Source organism: Orbicella franksi, chromosome 13 (assembly GCF_964199315.1).
Source record: "Orbicella franksi chromosome 13, jaOrbFran1.1, whole genome shotgun sequence".
Lineage (NCBI taxonomy): Eukaryota > Metazoa > Cnidaria > Anthozoa > Scleractinia > Merulinidae > Orbicella > Orbicella franksi.
Genome location: NC_138157.1, coordinates 22079167 through 22098716, shown reverse-complemented (window position 1 = coordinate 22098716; position 19550 = coordinate 22079167). Strand labels below are relative to the sequence as shown.

Here is a 19550-nt window from a genome sequence, read left to right as displayed (position 1 = left end):
CGCCATCGATATTTTCTGCCTCTAAAAGAATGGCATCATCTTCAACATCATCATCCGCGTCTACATCCAGACGCCTCAGCTCGTTTCCAGTGTCCAGAATGCGGCTTGACATTGAACAATAGAAACTGCCTGTACAAACTTAAGTTACGGAAACATAAATCGACTGCGAAAGAAGTTAAAGCACCGATAAACAAGCATATTATTTGTCCTGAATGCAAAACAGCCGATTACAGGTATGTAACCTTGACAAGCTAGGTTTTCTGTTGCTAACGTTGCAAACGTCCTGTATTTCTCGCTAAAACGGTATGAAAAGTCAGTTGAATATAAAGCCAGAGTTCTGAGCAAGCGGATAATATATCAATTTCTGCTTTTCTTGAATGGAGTTTTCTCCCTCTAACCAAAACATACTTTCACTATTATAGCAGTACTTAAACTTATGTGCGGTATATATATATATATATATATATATATATATATATATATATATATATATATATATATATATATATATATATATATATATATATATATATATATATATATATATTGATATGTTTATATTCTGATTTGGCTCAAAGGTTTGGGAAATAAAACAAAACAAGTCAAAATCGACATCGAAGGAAGAATAAATATTTTTTCTCCTTTCACTCCGGCAAGCAAAAAAATAATTTAGAATTTGGCCTATCAAGTGACAGAGGCTAAAAACTGTCAAATTGTGTACACTTCAGTCCTGGGAAAGCTTCATGAAATGGAAGGTGTTAGAACAAAAAATATCGAAATCTTGGTTCGTAAAACAGAGGGCCGACAGGAGAACAAAACATCATAAGACCTCTTGGTTCTACTGCAACAGAACAGGAGAATTTTCATCCAGAGGCGCGGGCAAACGGTCACTTAAATCACAGGGAAGTTCTAAAACTGGTTGCTCCTGTCCTGCCTTCATTACGACACGAACTGATGGAGTGACAGGAGAGGTTCTGGCAGAATACTGCCTGTAACACGTTGGGCACAAGAGGGAAATCGCCTTTAACCGGATATCCTCTGAGATGCGTTCTCGTATAGCCGGGAAACTGGCACAAGGAGTGAGCATGGACTCCATAATGGATAACATCAGGGACACGCAATTTGGTCAACTAACTAGAGACCACTTGTCAACTCGTGCGGACCTACGAAACATCAAACGACAATACAACATCGACTGTAAAGAAAAAGACAGTGACGATGCTAGCAGCGTATTATACTGGGTGGAAGAAATGGAAAGAGAACAGTATAATCCGGTGCTGTGCTTTAAGCGTCAAGGACAAGACTCACCAGACGATGGCGTTGAGAAGAACGACTTCCTTTTAGGCCTCCAAACTGAGTTTCAGAAAGAAATGTTTGTCAAGTATGCCCAAAAGTTGGTTTGTGTCGACGCTACTCACGGTACAACAGCGTACGATTTCCAACTCATAACAGTACTAGTCATTGATGACTACGAGGAAGGAATTCCCGTGGCATGGCTCATTAGTAACAGAGAAACAGCTGATGTAAACCGTGTCTTTTTCTCAAGTATCCGAAACAAGTGCGGAGATGTAAAAACAGAAATCTTCACGAGTGACGATGCCGAGGCGTACCACAATGCTTGGGTTTCTGCGTTTGCCAGGCCTGACAAAAAACTTCTATGTAGCTGGCACGTTGACCGTAGTTGGCGCCGTAAAGTAAACGAATTGATTAAAGACAAAGATCAAGGTGAGGAAGTGTATGCGGCTCTGAAGACGCTGCAAAATGAGATTGAGGAGGCTAGTTTCAGGCGCTCCTTACAGCAGTTTCTGGCATGGCTAAGGAACGTATCGCAACCTATGGCCGCGTATTTCGAGAAAGAGTACGCCTCTCGACCACGCGAGTGGGCTACATGCTTTCGCATTGGAACAAGAGCGAACACGAATATGTTCGTGGAAAGTTTCCATCGAACCGTAAAGGAGGTCTACCTGGAGCGTAAGCAGAACAGACGTGTTGATCATCTGTTATCTACACTACGCAAAATCGCCCGTGACAAGGCATATGAACAGTGGATTAAGGCGGAGAAGGGAAAGGTCACCATTCGTCAGCGGGAAAGTACCAAGAGACACAAGCAGGCAGAGTCAATGCCAAGCGAACTAGTATCAAGACAGGATGCCGAGTCTTGGCAAGTTCAATCGATGACTGACAAAACGAAGATTTACTACGTAAGAAGAGCTGATTCCTCACTCTGCAAATGCCTATTGCGATGTTCCCTCTGTGCAGCCTGTGTACACTCGTTCACGTGCACCTTGTCTTGATTACGCTATAAGAGGGGTTGTCTGTGTACATATCCACGCTGTCAATATTGCAGAGCCCACCGAAGATCCCAGAGACATTGCAAGTAACGAAATTGACGACAAGCGCGAGGAACTGGGAAATTTCATTCAAGTCGACAAAGATCTTCGAAACGACAAAGAGCTGGAGGATCTGAAGGGAAGTGCACTGGCAGCCATGGCAGAGCTGACTGATGTTATTCAAACGGCACCAAGCAAAGACACCGTATACACAGCACTACGTCATATCCGCTCTGCCACAGCAGTTGCAAAGGGCCTCTCGATAATTGGCAACGATCACCAGTACTTGAAAACCAAATCCTTTCCTCCTAACAAAAAGGCAGAAAAACGACTTTTCTTTTCTACAAAACGAAAAGCAAGGGTAGTGAGAAAAAAGGCTCTTCTTTCTGACACTACAGCCCAAGAACTGCAAGAAATTGAACCGGATGTTTGTGCTTTCTGCCTTAAGGAAGACCCACCGTGCACTGAGAAGGATTCCGTTGACTGGGTAGAGTATGGAAATTGTCAAGTCTGGGTGCACACATTGTGTGACTACGTTGAAGACAAGTCAAGCTATATCTGTTGTATGTGTCGCCCATGAGCAGAGACGAAGCCGTGTTCTCGTCAGTGGGAAACAAATTTTTAGTTTATTTATTATGGAAGTGCCACAACTTCCACTGCTGACCACTCCATCTTTCCCTCACCCCCATTACTGGTCATTATATGGTTTTACACATTATACTGGCATTATTTTGAGCATAACAGTGGGGCAAAATAATCTAGCATTACGCGGGAATAACGGTGACAAAAACTGGTTGACGTCTTTTGAGCATAATATACAGTGAGATTTTTTTCATCATCAAGTATTCGCATAATGACAACAAATTTGAGCATTATGTGTGAAACCCTATTTCATGACCCATTTTCAGTACTATTCTGATATTTACAACACATGTTTGCAAACACAGAATCCTTTAACAACAGAAAGACAACCATGTTGGAAAGGAATACTTCTTCTGACATGAACCATATGCACCGCCCCATGAAAAATGCAGGACATGTGGTTAGTGTAGTACAAAGATAGAAGAGTGCTTTTAGAAACCTTTTGACCTAAGTTTTCATCTATAAAATGGCCCTTGTGATATGATCAGTAGCAGGTTGTACATGTTTTCTTAATGATTTGAACAGCTAGAGATAACTTTGCAACCTGACACTAGCCTTCTAGCAGGCTACTGCCATATTGGCTTATGTTATCCACAGGTCTTTGGCTTCTTCATTGTGAAGAACATCATCATAATTTAATTTATTTCTATCAAAATGAAAAAGATCACCAGGGATAATGAAAACCTGGATCTACAGGCCCCTTGGCAAAATTGTTTGTTTGATGCTCTGCTAAATAGAGAAGATGATATCATTATTTTGAGCATTGAGTGTAGGAAACATTCTTGCACTAGAAAATATATGAAATCATTGCAGGTCAGACTAGTGAAATTTTAAAAGCTGATTCTAACTGTTTCTGGACAACCCATATGGAACATGCCAGTTCTCTTTCGATTGAAATCATTTTCTTATTAGCAAAAAAGGACAGAGCAGTCATTCAAGACTATTCCAGCGACTGGTATTAAAAATAATATTAGACCATGTTTTTTGATGTTCTGTAAAATAGAACAGGGATAAGCATGTGAAATCATTATTGGCATGAGGTGAAACTAGTCCTGTGTTTCACACATTTAACTTCAGTGAGCTATCGCAATACTGGGCATTGTGCTTTGCATAAATATTTGATCAATCAGCTCATTTCCGTAGGATTTTTATCAACTTGACCCCCACCACAGATATATGTATGTACATGTACATGAAAGTACTGAATGGCACAGTGCAAACTATATTGATTTTGCAACAAGTTTACTATTAATTTAATATTTTTTTGCCATACATGGCTTGAGTAACATTCTAAGGAAAATTGGACTCTGAGCACATGTCTGACATCTACTGTCAATATTGTCATATAGTTATTTTATATTGTTCTAGAGTTACGTTTTTACTGTTTTTAAGCAACAAATCAAAAAACATTACAGAAACAAAAAACAGATAAAGGAATAAGCTGTCACCAATAACTTGACAGTCCTCTCAGACGTTCCTTCTCAAAGCGTATAGCAACTTGTCCTCGTCATAAATGTTAAGTAGGGAATAAAGGAAGTTGAACTAAGATTATCTGATTTTTATTATTTTTCAGTTTTTTTTGATTCGATTTTTTTTGCCACAGTCAGTCACGTAAGACCTAAACCAAGTTTGTTGAACTGAACAACAACAGTTCTGTTGATAGAACATCTCAGTTTGATCACAGTCAGCAGTTCTTTCGGAGAACCCAACGATTTCCAACAGTTATACGACGCATCGATACTGTAACTCTTTATCAAGTGATCCTGCAATATTGCTATCACTCATACGCCCAATCATTGGCAAGCCAAAAATGTTAATCTTTATGGTATTAGTTTATCATAGAAACAGTAAAACCTCTGAAAAACATCTCTAATTTTAGTTTTTAGAGCTCAGTTATAATCTAAAACGAGCTCGGTGACCTCCACTTTTATTATCGATAATAAAAAATAGGGATCACTATCCTAATTTTGGAGTTATAAGCACTTAAAAATAATATTAAAGGCGCTGTAACAGGTTGTAATGTTGCTATGGTAACCTGTCATATAGTAAGGATGACCAACACTTGTTTACCAATGACTGGGCATTTGTTAATTTACATTACTGCAGGATCAAATGATTAAGAGTGGCAGTACTGATCCAACAAAGAAAGAGCTGGAAACTGTTTAAACCAATGTTGAAGCCTTCTTTTCCCCGAATCAACCTGCATACATTCTCTTATCCTGGGAACGTTATGTTTCTTTTCTTTTGGTAGCCAATAAGAGTAGCAGTTCTCATTTGCAATGCATTGTTAGTAATGACGATATATTATTAGTCCTCTCGCTTGGCATGACCTGATAGAGAACCGAAATGAAAGGATAGCGCAAGAGTGATTTGACTAGCGAAAAGTTACGTTCACGTAACTAACTTGTTTGAAGTATTGTCGTATAATATATAGATTTAGGCCAGCCTAAAAGCGGAGCTCCTCAGTTATTTTTCGGAATGTTGTTACTAATGAAAATAATCCAACATGTATGAGGTAAATTGCGAATGATTTAATAGTTTCAGCCGGAACTAGTATTACATCAGCAGATCGAGGTGTAAGATGGTGTGATTATGAAATATAGAACCATGATTTCAAGGATTTCTGGGAAGCTACCAAAAATCTTGATCACATAACAGAACTGTCTTCTGTGCTTTTTGGTGGCATTTCTTGTTCTTTCCTACCTTATTCAGAAAGACAAGGCATTGTTATTACTCATTATATTCTTCCTTAGTTAACATGGGGACTCCCACACAAAAGAAGTTTACACATTTTTAGTGCAGAGTGCACTATTGGGATGGTTATGGGGGTTGCCTGCCGCTAAGGAACTAAGGCACTATGGCGCTATGGCGCTATGGCAATATGGCCCTATGGCGCTAAGGTGTAAACTTTAATGTTTGTTTAATTAATTAATTTCAATTAATTAATTAGTCTAGAGGCAAGGAAGTAATGGGAGTAGGGTGGGAAAGGTACATGTGTACTCTACGTAAAACACATTCCATCGCCGTCGCTTAACTTTAAACATCGCAAAGCTATATATTTGTTTCAGGTAACCCCTTGCTCTCCTTGTGGTACCATTCTCCTTAGAACAAAACTAATTTGCCCTAAACGCATGCGTAGATTAGTTAGGGTTCGTGGCTTCTATATTAGGTGAAGGATACATTGCATACGGAATCACGCACAAATGTTGACTGGTTTTCCTTATGGTAGAGCTCAACATGTAAGACGCATGCGTTCTAGCATTGTTAGTGTTATACACTATCTTTACACGCAGTATTTTATATATCGTGTCATGTGACCAAGGACGGCAGTTATTTTTCAGGTAGCGCCAGTTGTCCCTTTTTATTGCAAAAGTGAAACGTTACTGTGGCTGCGTAGCTTTTAGAGTTACAAACAGGTCGGTTCAACAAATATCATCTGCTGTTTTCAATCTACAATAGTGTGCTATTGCTTCTCCTTAGCGACTTGTTTATTTCTTGCCTTAATTGTGTCTGTAAGAGAGACCAAAAAGTTCTCAAGTTAGTGGCGTTAATACTCCACAAATTGTGAATTTGTAACAAAAGAGACCAGGAAAATGCTCAAATATTGCTGCAGACGCCGTGGCACCTAATGAAAGCGCAAATTAATTTAATGAGTCTTTGAGGAGACTCATTCATATCGGCCAAGTAGCGCTGTTTATCTTCAATACTTTTCGTTGAAAAGCTTCTCAGCCATCAATATCGTTGTGTGTTAATTTTGAATTGTTTTATTGTTAACAACAAAGGTGGCAACAGAAAAAGAAAGTGGTATTTCGTGACTATCTGATAATTAAATTAGTTCTTGTTCATCGGTAAAAATTTGCATTTTTACTAAAACATCGTCTCTGTTCCGTTTCATCACTACATTACATATTTAACTTTCTTTCATTTATCTCCAAAAAACAAGGACATCTTCCGTATGTTTTGGAGAAAACAGGGGTTTCATATTACATGGCTTTGCGAGGAAAACAAAAGTATCAAGTTACAAAGTTGGCGTGAAGAGCTAAATTGTCACGTTTGCTGCTTCAGCGTATTGTTGAATTTAAAATGAACGAAAATCAACTTAAAGCACCAGTAGTAATTAATTTGTGCGTAATGTTTGGACCTTGAATGAAAATACAACCTTGAAACATACACACTGCAAAGGGGAAAAGCCGTAGCAGACTACCAAGTTAGACACAAACCGGAAGTGAACCGAGCAGGGGTGAGTACTTATGGGACTACTGTATCAGAGCTTTCAATTGCGCTCTGCACTATCTGAGATTGTCTCACTAGTTTTGTTGTGGGGACTGATTGAAATGCAGTGGTTACAATATACTCAGTCCCTGAATCTCTACCAAATGAAATCTCACAAAAATACCAAAACAGTATACATATGTGAAAAGTTGGAAAGTTTTGTTTTCTAACTTGTCCCCAAAGATACATTTAGCCATCTTCACTATTGTATGGAGTCTCCTCCTGCTGGAAGGGTTTTCAATAAGCAAAATCACCCTCGCATGAATGGTAATTACGATATTTTTTTTTGCTGATCATGAATACTTGCATAGGCTTCTAATAACAATTTTATTATTCAATTTCAATGTGATTTGTTCTTTTTCTCGACTGGCATTGTGGACTACAAGAGCTGCTATTGGGTTCCATTAATTAATTTTGCTATGATTAAATTATACCAAGAATTATCAGTAAGCTAAGCGGAAGTTATATTATGTACATGTATTTTGTCTGCACTACACAACCAAATGCACTCAAAGGTTATGAGGCATAGGTAGATTTGTCAGAAGAGCCCAGCATATCCAAGATATGTTTTGATTGACACATCAATTAAGATAATTTACAGCAAAATGGATAAAAAATACATCAATATCCTCATGCACCAAAGCCAGACATGGGGTTATAAGGCAATCATTTAAACAACAGATTGAAATAATTTATAAATTAGAGAACACTATTTCTACAACAGAATGGAACAAATTAACCTTATCGGACATTGCAAATGGCAAGGCTGTCTGTAGAATGTCACAAATTTCTCAACCCTTTCTTTCTACAAAAATGCTAATCCTGCAACTTTGCTTAAGACCCAGTTCTCCCTTTCGTGTTGGCAAAATATCAATTTATGCCATGTCCAATGCAGATTATCACAAAATTGATTTAAAAGCTCAATAAATATCATTTTAAAGCCAAAAAGCCAATTATTTAAATAAACCATGAGTAAATTATCTCTAAGAAAAACTGATTAAATTAACAGGCACTTAAAAATAATTAGTTAATATGTGTTTCTTAATAATGTAATGCAGTGTTGCAGCTATATTACTACAAACAGGATGGGTTGCAGAACTGAACCTCCAAGTCAGTTTATTCAATGAACTTGGTGCAGAATTTATAATCCCATCAAGTTGTCTGTAAATACAGAGAAACCAAACAAAGCATTACAATCATAAGTAATGAATTACTGAACTCTTTTACATGTACTGTATGAACAGTGTATGTTCCATTAATATTGGGGATCTCTCAGAAGCTGCATCCATGATAAATTAATTTGTTCCCAGATGCATTTGTTTATAGAACTTTTCACAAATTAATATCTCTGTCATAACAGTGATCTCTGTGTTCTCCAACAATTAGTACACAAGAAAAAGACACTCAGTAAGATATTGTTTACAATAAAAATCAATGATTATAAGCAATCATAAGGACCTTAAATTTATATTACCTCAGAAATATCTCACCAGGCCATGGTTGCTTTGAAAATCTTTGATGTTTTAATACAGGCTCCCCATCTGTAACCTGTTCATATATTGACTGACAGGAACAGGCATGTAATTCCTTTCTTTGATATACAGTGTACTTCATTGTTAGCTGTTTACTGAGTGTTAGTAGTGAATCAAATGCTAGGGGTTGGTACTCCAACTTTCACTGTGGCAGGCTCTGCCCTGAGATACAAAGCAAACTTACATAACTGTTATGAACTTCGCCACTTGCTTTCGAGAGCAAATGCAATTTGCTTCAAACAAGCAACTGGAACATTGAGGGTTACAACAATGTGCACAGTCCCAATCACAGGGTCATCCAGGCTGTTTGGTTGTACATATAACTGTACAACTGTATATGAGTTCAGCTTCCAGAAGAAAGTCAGAGTTTGTCAGGATAAATACTGATGTTCTTGCTTACTCAATGCATGAATGTGCAGTTCCAGAAGATATTCACACCCAACACCCATTCATGGCCAGTCTTTAGAAATTCCAAATTAAAGTATCAGGAATCAAGAGCTCTAATAGAGAAAAAACCTCCATGTGGGGTATAAATCTTTTCTTGAAGAAAACAATGTCTGAGAAATCATTAATTACAAAATAATGTTTAAGAAACATCTTACCTTTCAGAGCATTTTGTAATCTACACTGTCTGGCCAGTTCATATACATGTATTTGACAAGTTGACACTGGGCATGTTTGTAAATTTGTGCACTTCAACATCACATTACTATGTAGTAGCACTGGCCAACTAAAACAGCATAATTTGGTTAATTAATATACACTGTACATTATTAGGTTGAAATATTGGTGTAGATTGTTGCACATCAACAGATACAGAAACCCAGGCAGGCTTCTTCAGGCTTCTTCTTTCCAGTTGCTTAAATTGGAAAATTTACTGCGATGATCATACTTCACTTTCATCTACTACCGCAGTTCAAATATGAATTATTTCATATATACTTCACATCATTTCACTCACGGGAAGATATGAACTCAATTAATTGACCTCGCTCCCAATGTGTGGCTTCATAGCTCAGTTGGTAGAGCATCGCACCGGTATCGCGGAGGTCACGGGTTCGAATCCCGTTGAAGCCCAGGCAGGCTTCTTCAGGCTTCTTCTTTCCAGTTGCTTAAATTGGAAAATTTACTGCGATGATCATACTTCACTTTCATCTACTACCGCAGTTCAAATATGAATTATTTCATATATACTTCAGATACAGAAACTATTTGCACCTGAATCATAACGAGTGAAAAATCGTGCATGAGACATTTACATGTACATGTAACAGCCCTCCACCTCAGAACCATCACAGATATGATATGATATTTTTAAACTCTCTGAAATTTCAGATTATTCAAGATTAACATATGCACATACATCATCTGGGGCAACCCTAAAACACTGAATTTGGAAACCGAAATCCGGAATCCAGAATCCTGAACCAAAAACCAGAATCTGGAATCCAGATATTATGAATGATGATAGAAATAATTCACTTCAGCAATGTCTAATAAATAAATACATGTATGAGCAAAAATTATTTTGTTGTTATTTATTTTCTTGGCTTTACTTCAGCCACAGACTGTAATTGCTAAAAAATTATTGACTAGTTCTGAACAACCCTTAGCTATATATCTGGCCCCGTTGTTCAAAAGCTGCATAAAGCTATCCATTGGGTACATCACTATCCAGTCAGGGTTACTCATTTTTTGGGTGGATAGAGTTACTCATAGCCTGCGAGCAGGCTAAATAGGTGTCTAGTGTTTTTCTGCATTGGCATGTCACCAAGAGCCTTCATGCGGCTTTGCCACTCACACCCCCAGCCCAAACACGAGAGCCTGCTCATAGGCTAAGTTACCCATCTTTTGTTCAAGCTGGCCCTGGTGAGAGCCCGGTTCTTGTCTAGATCAAATTGCTCTGAGAAGACTGGTGAGCAGCACATTAACAACAAGCTATTATAGGCTATTGCAGTGAGTTTCTGGCAGTCTTTTAGCATCTTTGAACAGCATGTGGTCTGATCTGTCAGCAAGTGAGAAGCAGACGAAAGTAAGTGTGCAACATTTCTACAAATTGTTTTAATATGATGGCCGCCAAGAATATGAAATGCTGATTTGTCACAGTATCAGTGTGGAAATTGTGTTAATCTGGAATTGGTCTCGTATCTGTTGGAAAAATCAAATTTCATATTTAGACCAGACGGGTTAGCCTTTGGACTTCGAAATTGGGGGGCGTGACCGTCAATGTACAGGGGGCTGCCACTGATGGATATCCTGTTCTCTATGACATTTTCTATCTTGTTCAGTATGTACTAGACATAAAGGATAAATTTATACTTCCGGTAAATTGAAGATCACTTATTAAACAAAATGGCAATTACCAGCAAGCTTATTTTAGACACTCTCAAGGTGCTTGGAATAAAATTAAGACACACTTTACTGAGATTCTCACAATCATAGCCCTCACTAAAAATAACGGTTGCACGATTTCAACAGACGGGGAATTTTTGTTTCAAAAAAGGTTAAGTTTGAGGTCCTTTTTACTTGGCAGCTTACTTTTTACAGTCGAAAAGCTAAGCAAAATAGTTTTCGCGTATTTGAAGAACTTATTTTCTTTGACTTGCAGATTCCGGTTTCCAGTTTCTGGATTCTGGTTTTTGGTTCCAGATTCCGGATTCCGGTTTCTGGGTTTTAGGGTTGCCCCATATTTAACATATTGTTTGCTTCACATTCAGTTTACACTTGGCTGTTATCCAGCATAGGCAGACTTATAAGTTTTCCTTCAAAAATATATTGCAACAACTATTGCATCTTTTGTTACCTATTCTTGCGATGAAATGACACAAAATTCAAGAACAAGAAGTCATAAGCATAAAACTAACTTACGTGGTAGTGCTTAGAGTTCCTCTTACTGTCTGCATATGCCGTCCATAAACTGATGCTGCCTGGACAATGTACTCATTATTTTTCTGATCACACCTTTTAAAACGTCACTGTTATATAATTTGTCCTGAAAAAGCAATACAGTGCAGCTCAGATATATGCGAACTACGCATACGCGTATTATACGAGCGTATTTTGCGTATACGCGTATGTTAATACGCGCACATATACGCGTATATGTCTCTTTGTTATGCATTCCCATAAGTTTCTTTATGTGAAGCATTGTTGGTCAAACAAAGGACATTACATTTCTGGGAATGAAGAAGGCTTCAAAGCGAAATTTGCATGTTGTTGAAACGTCCTGCCGATCAATGAAAGCTATCACATTTCGAGTTTTCGATCACTTCGCAAATTCACCGACAAACTACCGTTTATTAACACTTGCTTGATCTTAAGCTACCAAAAATGGGAAGAAAATTGAAACAGTCGCTTGAACTCCCTACTTTAACACGTGAACTTAATGTTTTTACAAGCAAAGATCTGTGTTTCGGCACGTGTCGGCAAGTCGTTTGCGAAATGTTTGTCTGAATTAAGCGTTCTGAAGATCCTAGTCGAAAAAATTATATCTCCGGTTATATTTGACACAGATCATTCATTCAAATGGTAAAATAATCTTTCCTTGACGAAAAAAATTGTTTATCAAAGTTTCTATGGTGCGCCGCTCACGTTTAGTTATTTTTTCTTCAAGGAAAAGTTCTGTGTTTCGGCACGCGTCGGCAAGTCGTTTGGGAAGTGTTTATTGTCTGAACCGTTCTGAAGATCTTCGTTGAAAAAATGATATCTCCGGTTTTATTTGGCACAAATCGTTCATTCAAACGGTAAAATGCTCTTTCTTTAGCCAAATAAATGTTTGTCAAAGTTTCTATGGCGCGCTGCTCACGTTTAGTTATTTTTTTCTTCAAGGATAAGTTCGTGTTTAGGCACGCGTCGGCAAGTCGCTTGCGAGATGTTTACTGTGTGAAGCGTTCCGAAGACTTTGTCGAAAAAAATGATATCTCCGGTTATATTTGACACAAACCGTTCATTCAAACGATAAAATGCTCTTTCTTTAGCCAAATAATTGTTTATCAAAGTTTCACTGGCGCGTCGCTCATGTTGAGTTATTTTTTCTTGGAGGAAAAGTTCTGTGTTTCGGCATGCGTCGGCAAGTCGCTTGCGAGAATGTTTATTGTTTGAAGCGTTCCGAAAACCTTGTCGAGAAAATGATATCCCCGGTTATATCTGACACAAACCGTTCATTCAAATGGTAAAATACTCTTTCCCCGACGAAAGAATTGTTTATTGAAGTTTCTATGGTGCGCCGCTCACATTTTGTTATTTTTAATTTTCTTCAAGGAAAAGTTGTGTGTTTCGGCACACGTTTCCAAGTCGCGCGCTTGCTTGGACCGTGTTTACTTTGTGTCGAAAAAGTTATCTTTCAGTTGTGTTTGTTCCATGAAGATGGGATTGTTGAAGCATGTATCCCCGGTTCTATTTGACAAAAAAACGGGTAAATTTTTGATTTAACGGCAAAATACTCTCTCTTTTAATTATAATCAGTCAGTTAATTTTCTGTCAAGTGCCCAATTGCAAAATGTTAGTTTCAACTAACATTTTGCTAATAAGTCAGTCTAGTCTGAAGGCATACGCGCGTATACTGTATACGCGTATTCAAAATAAAGAAAACTCTTTCTCGCTCTGTGGCAAGCTGTCAAGCCATTGAAAACTACAATGACCTGCTAAGAAAAGAAAAAACAATAGGTTAGCTCATACACACTAATCAGGCATACGCGTATATACTGTATACGCGTATGTGCGTATATGCATACGCGTATGTGCGTATATACATATGCGTATACGCGTATTGGGCTGACGCGAATTACGCGTATATTTTGGTTCGGATATATCTGAGCTGCACTGTACATGAAATGTTATGCCTTTGGCACTCACCAAATACCTTTACATGATGTATAATGTACACCATATCAACATTCACAATTCTCTTTACTTTCACTGTAACTCTTTTGTGTCATTTTCCCTCACTTGAAGACAGGACTTCCACATTAGGTTATAATTTGCCTCTGGAATCTCTATGAATTCACAGGGAGTGATAACAATTAAATCAGGGCTAAAAATTAGCTTCAGTGCTTGGTCGCCACTCGGGCCAGTATCCCTGAACTCTTAGTGGCCCAGGCCAAAATGAAGTGGCCCTCAAATTTCCTCAACTAACATACAAAACATTTTAAAACCATTTTTACTTGGATAAATGACCCATGGCTTTTAACTTCGAACACTAACCATGGCCTTCCCTGTTTCCAACTGGTCTGAAATGACCGCTGTCTTTGGCTTTTCTCGCACAGTCGGTTACTCTCCAGAACATCGTCCTTGCTTTTGGCTTTTTTCGGCGGCGGCTGTTCACATCCAGAGAGGTATTTCCACATTTTGTATTCCAAACTCGAGCAGTTTGCCGATATTCGTGTTTCCAAATGTACCGCACAGACCTCTGGGTAAGTCTGGAGTCACGTGTCAATAAAATCAAAATGGCGTCTACATATCGGAGCGATCTAAAAACTCGATCACGAACGGCTTTAAATTTTGCACTTTAGAACTAACTTTTACTACAGATTGATGAACTTAGAGTTCAGGAAAGAACAGAAAGAAAAGAAAGGTACTCCAAGGAAAGAGCATTTTATTTCATCTTTATTGTTATCCTTTGCGTACTTCTCAAATCGTAGTCGCCCTTCGGGCGATCAAACCTCAATTCTTAGTGGCCCTGGGCTCTTTTTAATCGCCACTGGCGACCGTGCGACTGCCAAGTTTTAACCCTGTTAAATCATGACTAATTTTAGCAAAGGAGGTGTTCAAATGTCAGATTTTAATGCTAAGTTTATACAGTAACTTTACATTATTCTTCGTACATATATATAACCTCTCAATTTTTGCACCTATAGACAGAAGGTGTGCTGGGTGAAGAAATGTTCTAAACTCTCTGAACTTTTCCCCCTTACCTGTAATAGGATGACTATTATGAACTACGGTTTGTAACCAACACCAACATCAGGTTATGTATACACATGTATATTTTGTTGTCGTCTGTAATCATAAAAAATAAAAATTTAAAATCCTCCAGAAAGTTCATACTCAATAACACTGCTACATGTAGCACTGTTACTGGAAATCAATTTAAGTGAAACTGTTGAAACAGCTCTGCCAAAATTTTTCCTAGCAGTTAAGGCAGGATAACAGCATATACATGTAGCACACAGCAAAGGCTAGAGATACACACATGTTAGTTATCAGTTAGGATTTGGTGAGCTTTTGTGCTGTAGGTATGGTGGAAAATAATAGATTATCAGAAATGAAGGTTCCCGAGACATTTTGACAGCACTGAGAGGAATTAATATATAAATTCACAAAAGAAGGAGAAGTTCTTGCCCTGTCCAGTTCTCTGTAATAAAAATATCATTTACATATGAGTCATTTATTATATGTGGTTTGTGTTGAAAGTCGATATAATGCACACTCTGATTGGCCAATTCCAGTGCATTATTTACATTTACATGGTATACCTCGGTAAAACCATGAAACATTGCGTGCAACTAAAATAAAAAATATAAAAAATAAAAAATAAAAAGAAATGCCTAATTCATAACAATTTAAAATACTCAACACTAAAACGAATGTAATTATTTACTTGAAAATTATTCTCCCGTAATACCCATGGGCCAATTACAGGCATGCTAAAAAGTCCTAACACAAAGTAAAAGGAAATTAAGAAAACTATTGCTTTTTTCCAGAAAATTGTAGCGACTGAAGACAATGATGGAACACTCTGAGAGTGCATTCTATCAACCCGATCAGATAAAATTTAAGGAGAATAGAGAATTCACGAAGTTATATCACAAACGAATTGGTACAGGACAGGAGAAAGGAAACTGTACAGCCAGGAAGAAACTGAAACTTTCTTCAACCAGCAAAAAAGTATACATGCACAACAAAGAAAACAGTCAGTGACATTCATTTAATAAGTTAGTTAATAAAAAATTAGTGTGAAGAAGAGAGCAGAGAGAGAGAGAGTGGAGATAGGAGAGCGCTCTCTCCAACTAAATTGTGTATATATGTATGTAAAAGTTATTCTTATTACTGAGAAATGGTCAGGGCAAGAACTTCTATTACACTGTTCAATTTACCGAGTTAATTACTACTATCTCACTTTTTTGGAACATTTCCATAATAAGTGTAAATACCGCATTGGGGAATAACCTCTTATTAACAAAATAGGGTCCATGTACCCCCAACCAAAAGCAATGGCACAAATAACATGAAATAGCCAATCAAAATCAAAGCAGAGCTTTATTTGCAGTCAGGATTGCCATGCATAATCGTCTACTCGACATTTTGGACTATATAAGCATTTCACCAAACCGAACTAATTGGACAGACAACAAAATAAAACGAGGAAATCTACATTATAAACACAAGATGCATATCATTACATCTGAGCTCGAGTATCAACAGCAAATCCCTTTTCAATGAACGGTGACCGAATAAAAGAGAGGATAAAGAAAATTCGTTTAAGCTTGCGGTGTTAAAGTTTAAAAATTATTCACGCTTAAATTTGAATATTACTGAGAGTCTGTATTTTTGCCGACGGCTTAATTTAGCTATGCAGTCATTTTATTAGCAGTAGCTTTACCAGTCTTCAACCAATTTAACCTCGGAATTCACAAAAGCATTTCGCCAAACCGAATAAATTGAACTAACAAAACGAGGAAATCTCCATACTTTGTAATCACAATATGCAAATATTCACATAGGAACAAAAGTAAATTTAGCAAATCCTGTTCGCTTCGGCTTAAAATGGTTTGTAGACCTTTCTTGGTTCAGTTTTCAACAACAGGAGAACAAATTTTAGCAGTCTACGAAGCGGCAGTGCTAACTAACTCCGGCTGTGTTTACAAGTACGATTTTGGTTAAGCTTATTTTTAGACGTGAGGTTATAAGCTTAAATTGACGACGAAAATCGACAGAAAACTTAATTTGTTTACAACTTACAGCAACCTCCAAAGCGACCCAGGTGTTATTGTTTAGAGACGAGCGAAATTAAAACGATGCAATTTTTAAAATCTCTTACAGCATGGCTTCAAATAAGGAAGACTTTTAATGGATTCCAATTGAAAATAAGCTTATATCGCCGAGGAAACTTGTTAATTTTCATAACAAACGCAACAACAAAAGTCACTTACCGCAAGTTGGCAATTCAGTTCGGCCAGTGTAAATCTTCCAGGCAGAAACTTGCAGGAAAAGTTGTGAAGACTGAACTGAAGTTATATTTTCGATAGATCAACGAATCAACCACTTCTTTCCGCTACGTTTACTGTTTTGCTTAAGTGACAGTAATTCATCTGGTTCTAATCATCGTGATGCAGCTGTGAATATTCAGAGAGGCTCATTGACCTCGTCTAGTACTGTGGGCAATGCAGGGTCTGGCCAGGAGAGGGTTGAAGTCATGCAACCCTGTCTTAAAAATATTAAATCAACCTCCGCTCTCGTTTTTCTTTAACAAAAATCCCGCCAAGAAAAATGGCATTCTCCCGCTACCGACTGAGAGTGCATGCCTCTGTCAACCACATGCCATTAGGGACAGCGCGTCTCCCAACCCCAAAATGCATCGGGAACGAAAGAATATCGAGATCGAAATGTATTGTGGGCCAAAATATAATCAGACAGTGGGAGCCTGGTCTCTAACACTTGAAACGCCTGGTTAATTTCAGCTTTAAAACACATTTTCTCGAAATATTTCAGAAAGGAAACACGAATTATCTCTTGAACGTCTCAGTCACAGAAATTTTTTCTCATCAGATCAGTTGTGCACCATGGTATTTATTATCTTGCAATTCATTGACCTATTTGTTACTAGTAAACGAACCTTAGCTTGTGTTGTCTATGTAGAAATTATATGTAGTTTCTTTAATTTGTTTAACAAGAATCATAACGGCTTGTAGTGTATTTAATGCAGTAATACAGAATTTCATACCGTAATCCCATTATAATCCCACACACATACCAACATTGAAAGCCTGAAAATATATAATATAATATATAATTTTAAAGAGCTAGCGATGGAAAGCGAACAACCATCCTTCGTGTGTTTACTTTTATTAAAAAGTAATTTCCTTTTCGTTCAGAGTTATATTGTTCAGCTTTAGAAACGTGTCATGGACAGTCAAGATTTGCTTGACGACGATCTAAAAAGGGAACTATGTTTATTATTCATTACTGTTTTACCATTTGTGAAAGAAGACCCATTGTTACTTGGTTTGGCCCGGGTTTATACAGGAAATTAAATTGCAGTTCCACACTCAAATATTTACAGAGCAATATCGATCTTTGTGGAAGTGAACGTGACTGAGCTGAAGTAACATATCGCTTTTTTGAATCGTGAATGCATGAAATCATTCTTTCCAAAGCATCGAAACCTGACTATCATCAGAATTTTTGTTCTAATATTATGAAAATAGCATCGATATGTCGTTAGATTGGGTTGTGGCAAGAGAGGATGAAGAGTAAGAGAGATATTCCCTATATAGGCCTCGTCTTAAGGTTTTCTCTCTCGCAAACTACTTTTAGATCACTCCCGGTTTCGGAAATTCCCGAAGGGTGTAGAATTAGCTAATCCGTCTGTGACGCGGTGACCTGGAAAGCCCAAGCAACTTTAAGCCCTCCTTTTTACACTGCACGAAAACATCCACGTAACAAGGGTTATATTATCCGCGGAAGAACTGGATACTAGATACCTAAAAACAACTTATATAAGAGTGAGAATAAGGCCTATATGGGGCAATCACTCTCTTACTCTTTATCCTCCCTTGGTCTATGACGGAATCCGCGGAACACCGCTGTCAAAAAAAAAACACTTTTTAAATCCTCGTCCGTAAAGCGTGCTAAAATTATCGAGGAAGCATATTATAAACGAAAATAACCAGTATTTACTAGGTCACATCCCTCTACTACTTGTCATTCGCAAAATATTTGCATAATAATGAGGCGTCAACTGTTGTGTTTAAGACCTGATGTGTTTTGACTTGACATAACGTTCATTCTGCAGACTGATGGAGTTTTAGATTGATCATCTCGTTCTATATCCGCAAACTGTTCGATCGCGAAGACTAATGAGATTGAAACTTCAAAATATGTCTCACTGAAAACTTTGACATAAGAAAGAATGATACTCAGCTGTTTCGACAAAGGTTGTCTCACAACAGCACAAAAGCGCACGCGACAATGCCGATTGGTATTATGGGTAGTAACAGTTTGGCGCGACTCGGTTGAGGCCACGGCATTTAGCTAGGAGGAAAGAGAAGGCATGAATACACGTGTTTGTACTGTTTCCTTCTCTAACGCTGAAATACCTTGCGCTTCAATCAATCAACTGTAAAACCACCGTCACCAATAATAACTTTCGACATTGTCGCGTTCGCTTCTACGCTTTTGTAAGACAACCTTTCTCGAAACAGCTGTAAATAATAAAGACAGCGGAAACAAACGGTCCTTTTATACAAGTAAAGTAAAAATGCAACTAAAGAAGGAGAATGTCTTACTAAGTGCTTCTTCTTCTAAACTACCGGTTAAAACTCGGCAGTTTGCCCAAAAATAGTTTCCGGTGAAAATTAACTTTGATGGCTTAGTATCTTTTTCACAACTAAAATGGTGGTCAACTTTGAAATGTAGTCTTGCCTGAATCGATCGTCGAGGAATGCGATGTGTTGCACCGAGGCCTGTCTTTACTGACCACTAAAACACACTAGGTCTACTAACACTACATGAGGTCGTTGAATTAAGTTAATAGGAACCTAAAAAGTGATACTGT

At 37.8% G+C, this 19550-nt stretch overlaps 1 protein-coding gene and 1 long non-coding RNA gene across 4 annotated transcripts; one reads left to right on the top strand and one right to left on the bottom strand.

Moving 5' to 3' along the window:
- Positions 1 to 645: 645 nt before the first annotated feature.
- On the top strand, positions 646 to 2294 carry LOC145466208 (uncharacterized). The gene has a single exon (XM_081449948.1). It carries the CDS (start codon positions 1044 to 1046, stop codon positions 2292 to 2294), a length of 1251 nt encoding a protein of 416 aa, XP_081306074.1. The 5' UTR covers positions 646 to 1043.
- Positions 2295 to 8102: 5808 nt separating this feature from the next.
- On the bottom strand, positions 8103 to 17734 carry LOC145465323 (uncharacterized). Of its 3 annotated transcripts, XR_014041569.1 has the most exons (5): positions 16927 to 17730; positions 13979 to 14773; positions 11645 to 11768; positions 8719 to 9506; positions 8103 to 8405 (listed from the first exon to the last, which is right to left on the bottom strand). It is a non-coding gene; the product is annotated as an uncharacterized LOC145465323 (long non-coding RNA). The 3 variants fall into 3 exon arrangements; XR_014041570.1 differs by lacking the exon at positions 8103 to 8405 and having other exon boundaries at positions 8412 to 9506; positions 14689 to 14773; positions 16927 to 17734; XR_014041568.1 differs by lacking the exon at positions 8103 to 8405 and having other exon boundaries at positions 8412 to 9506; positions 16927 to 17733.
- Between the last annotated feature and the right edge of the window lie 1816 nt (positions 17735 to 19550).

Bases quoted from the DNA above. Each gene is read 5' to 3' on its own strand.
- LOC145466208 (XM_081449948.1), top strand. From the start codon at position 1,044: ATGCGTTCTCGTATAGCCGGGAAACTGGCACAAGGAGTGAGCATGGAC.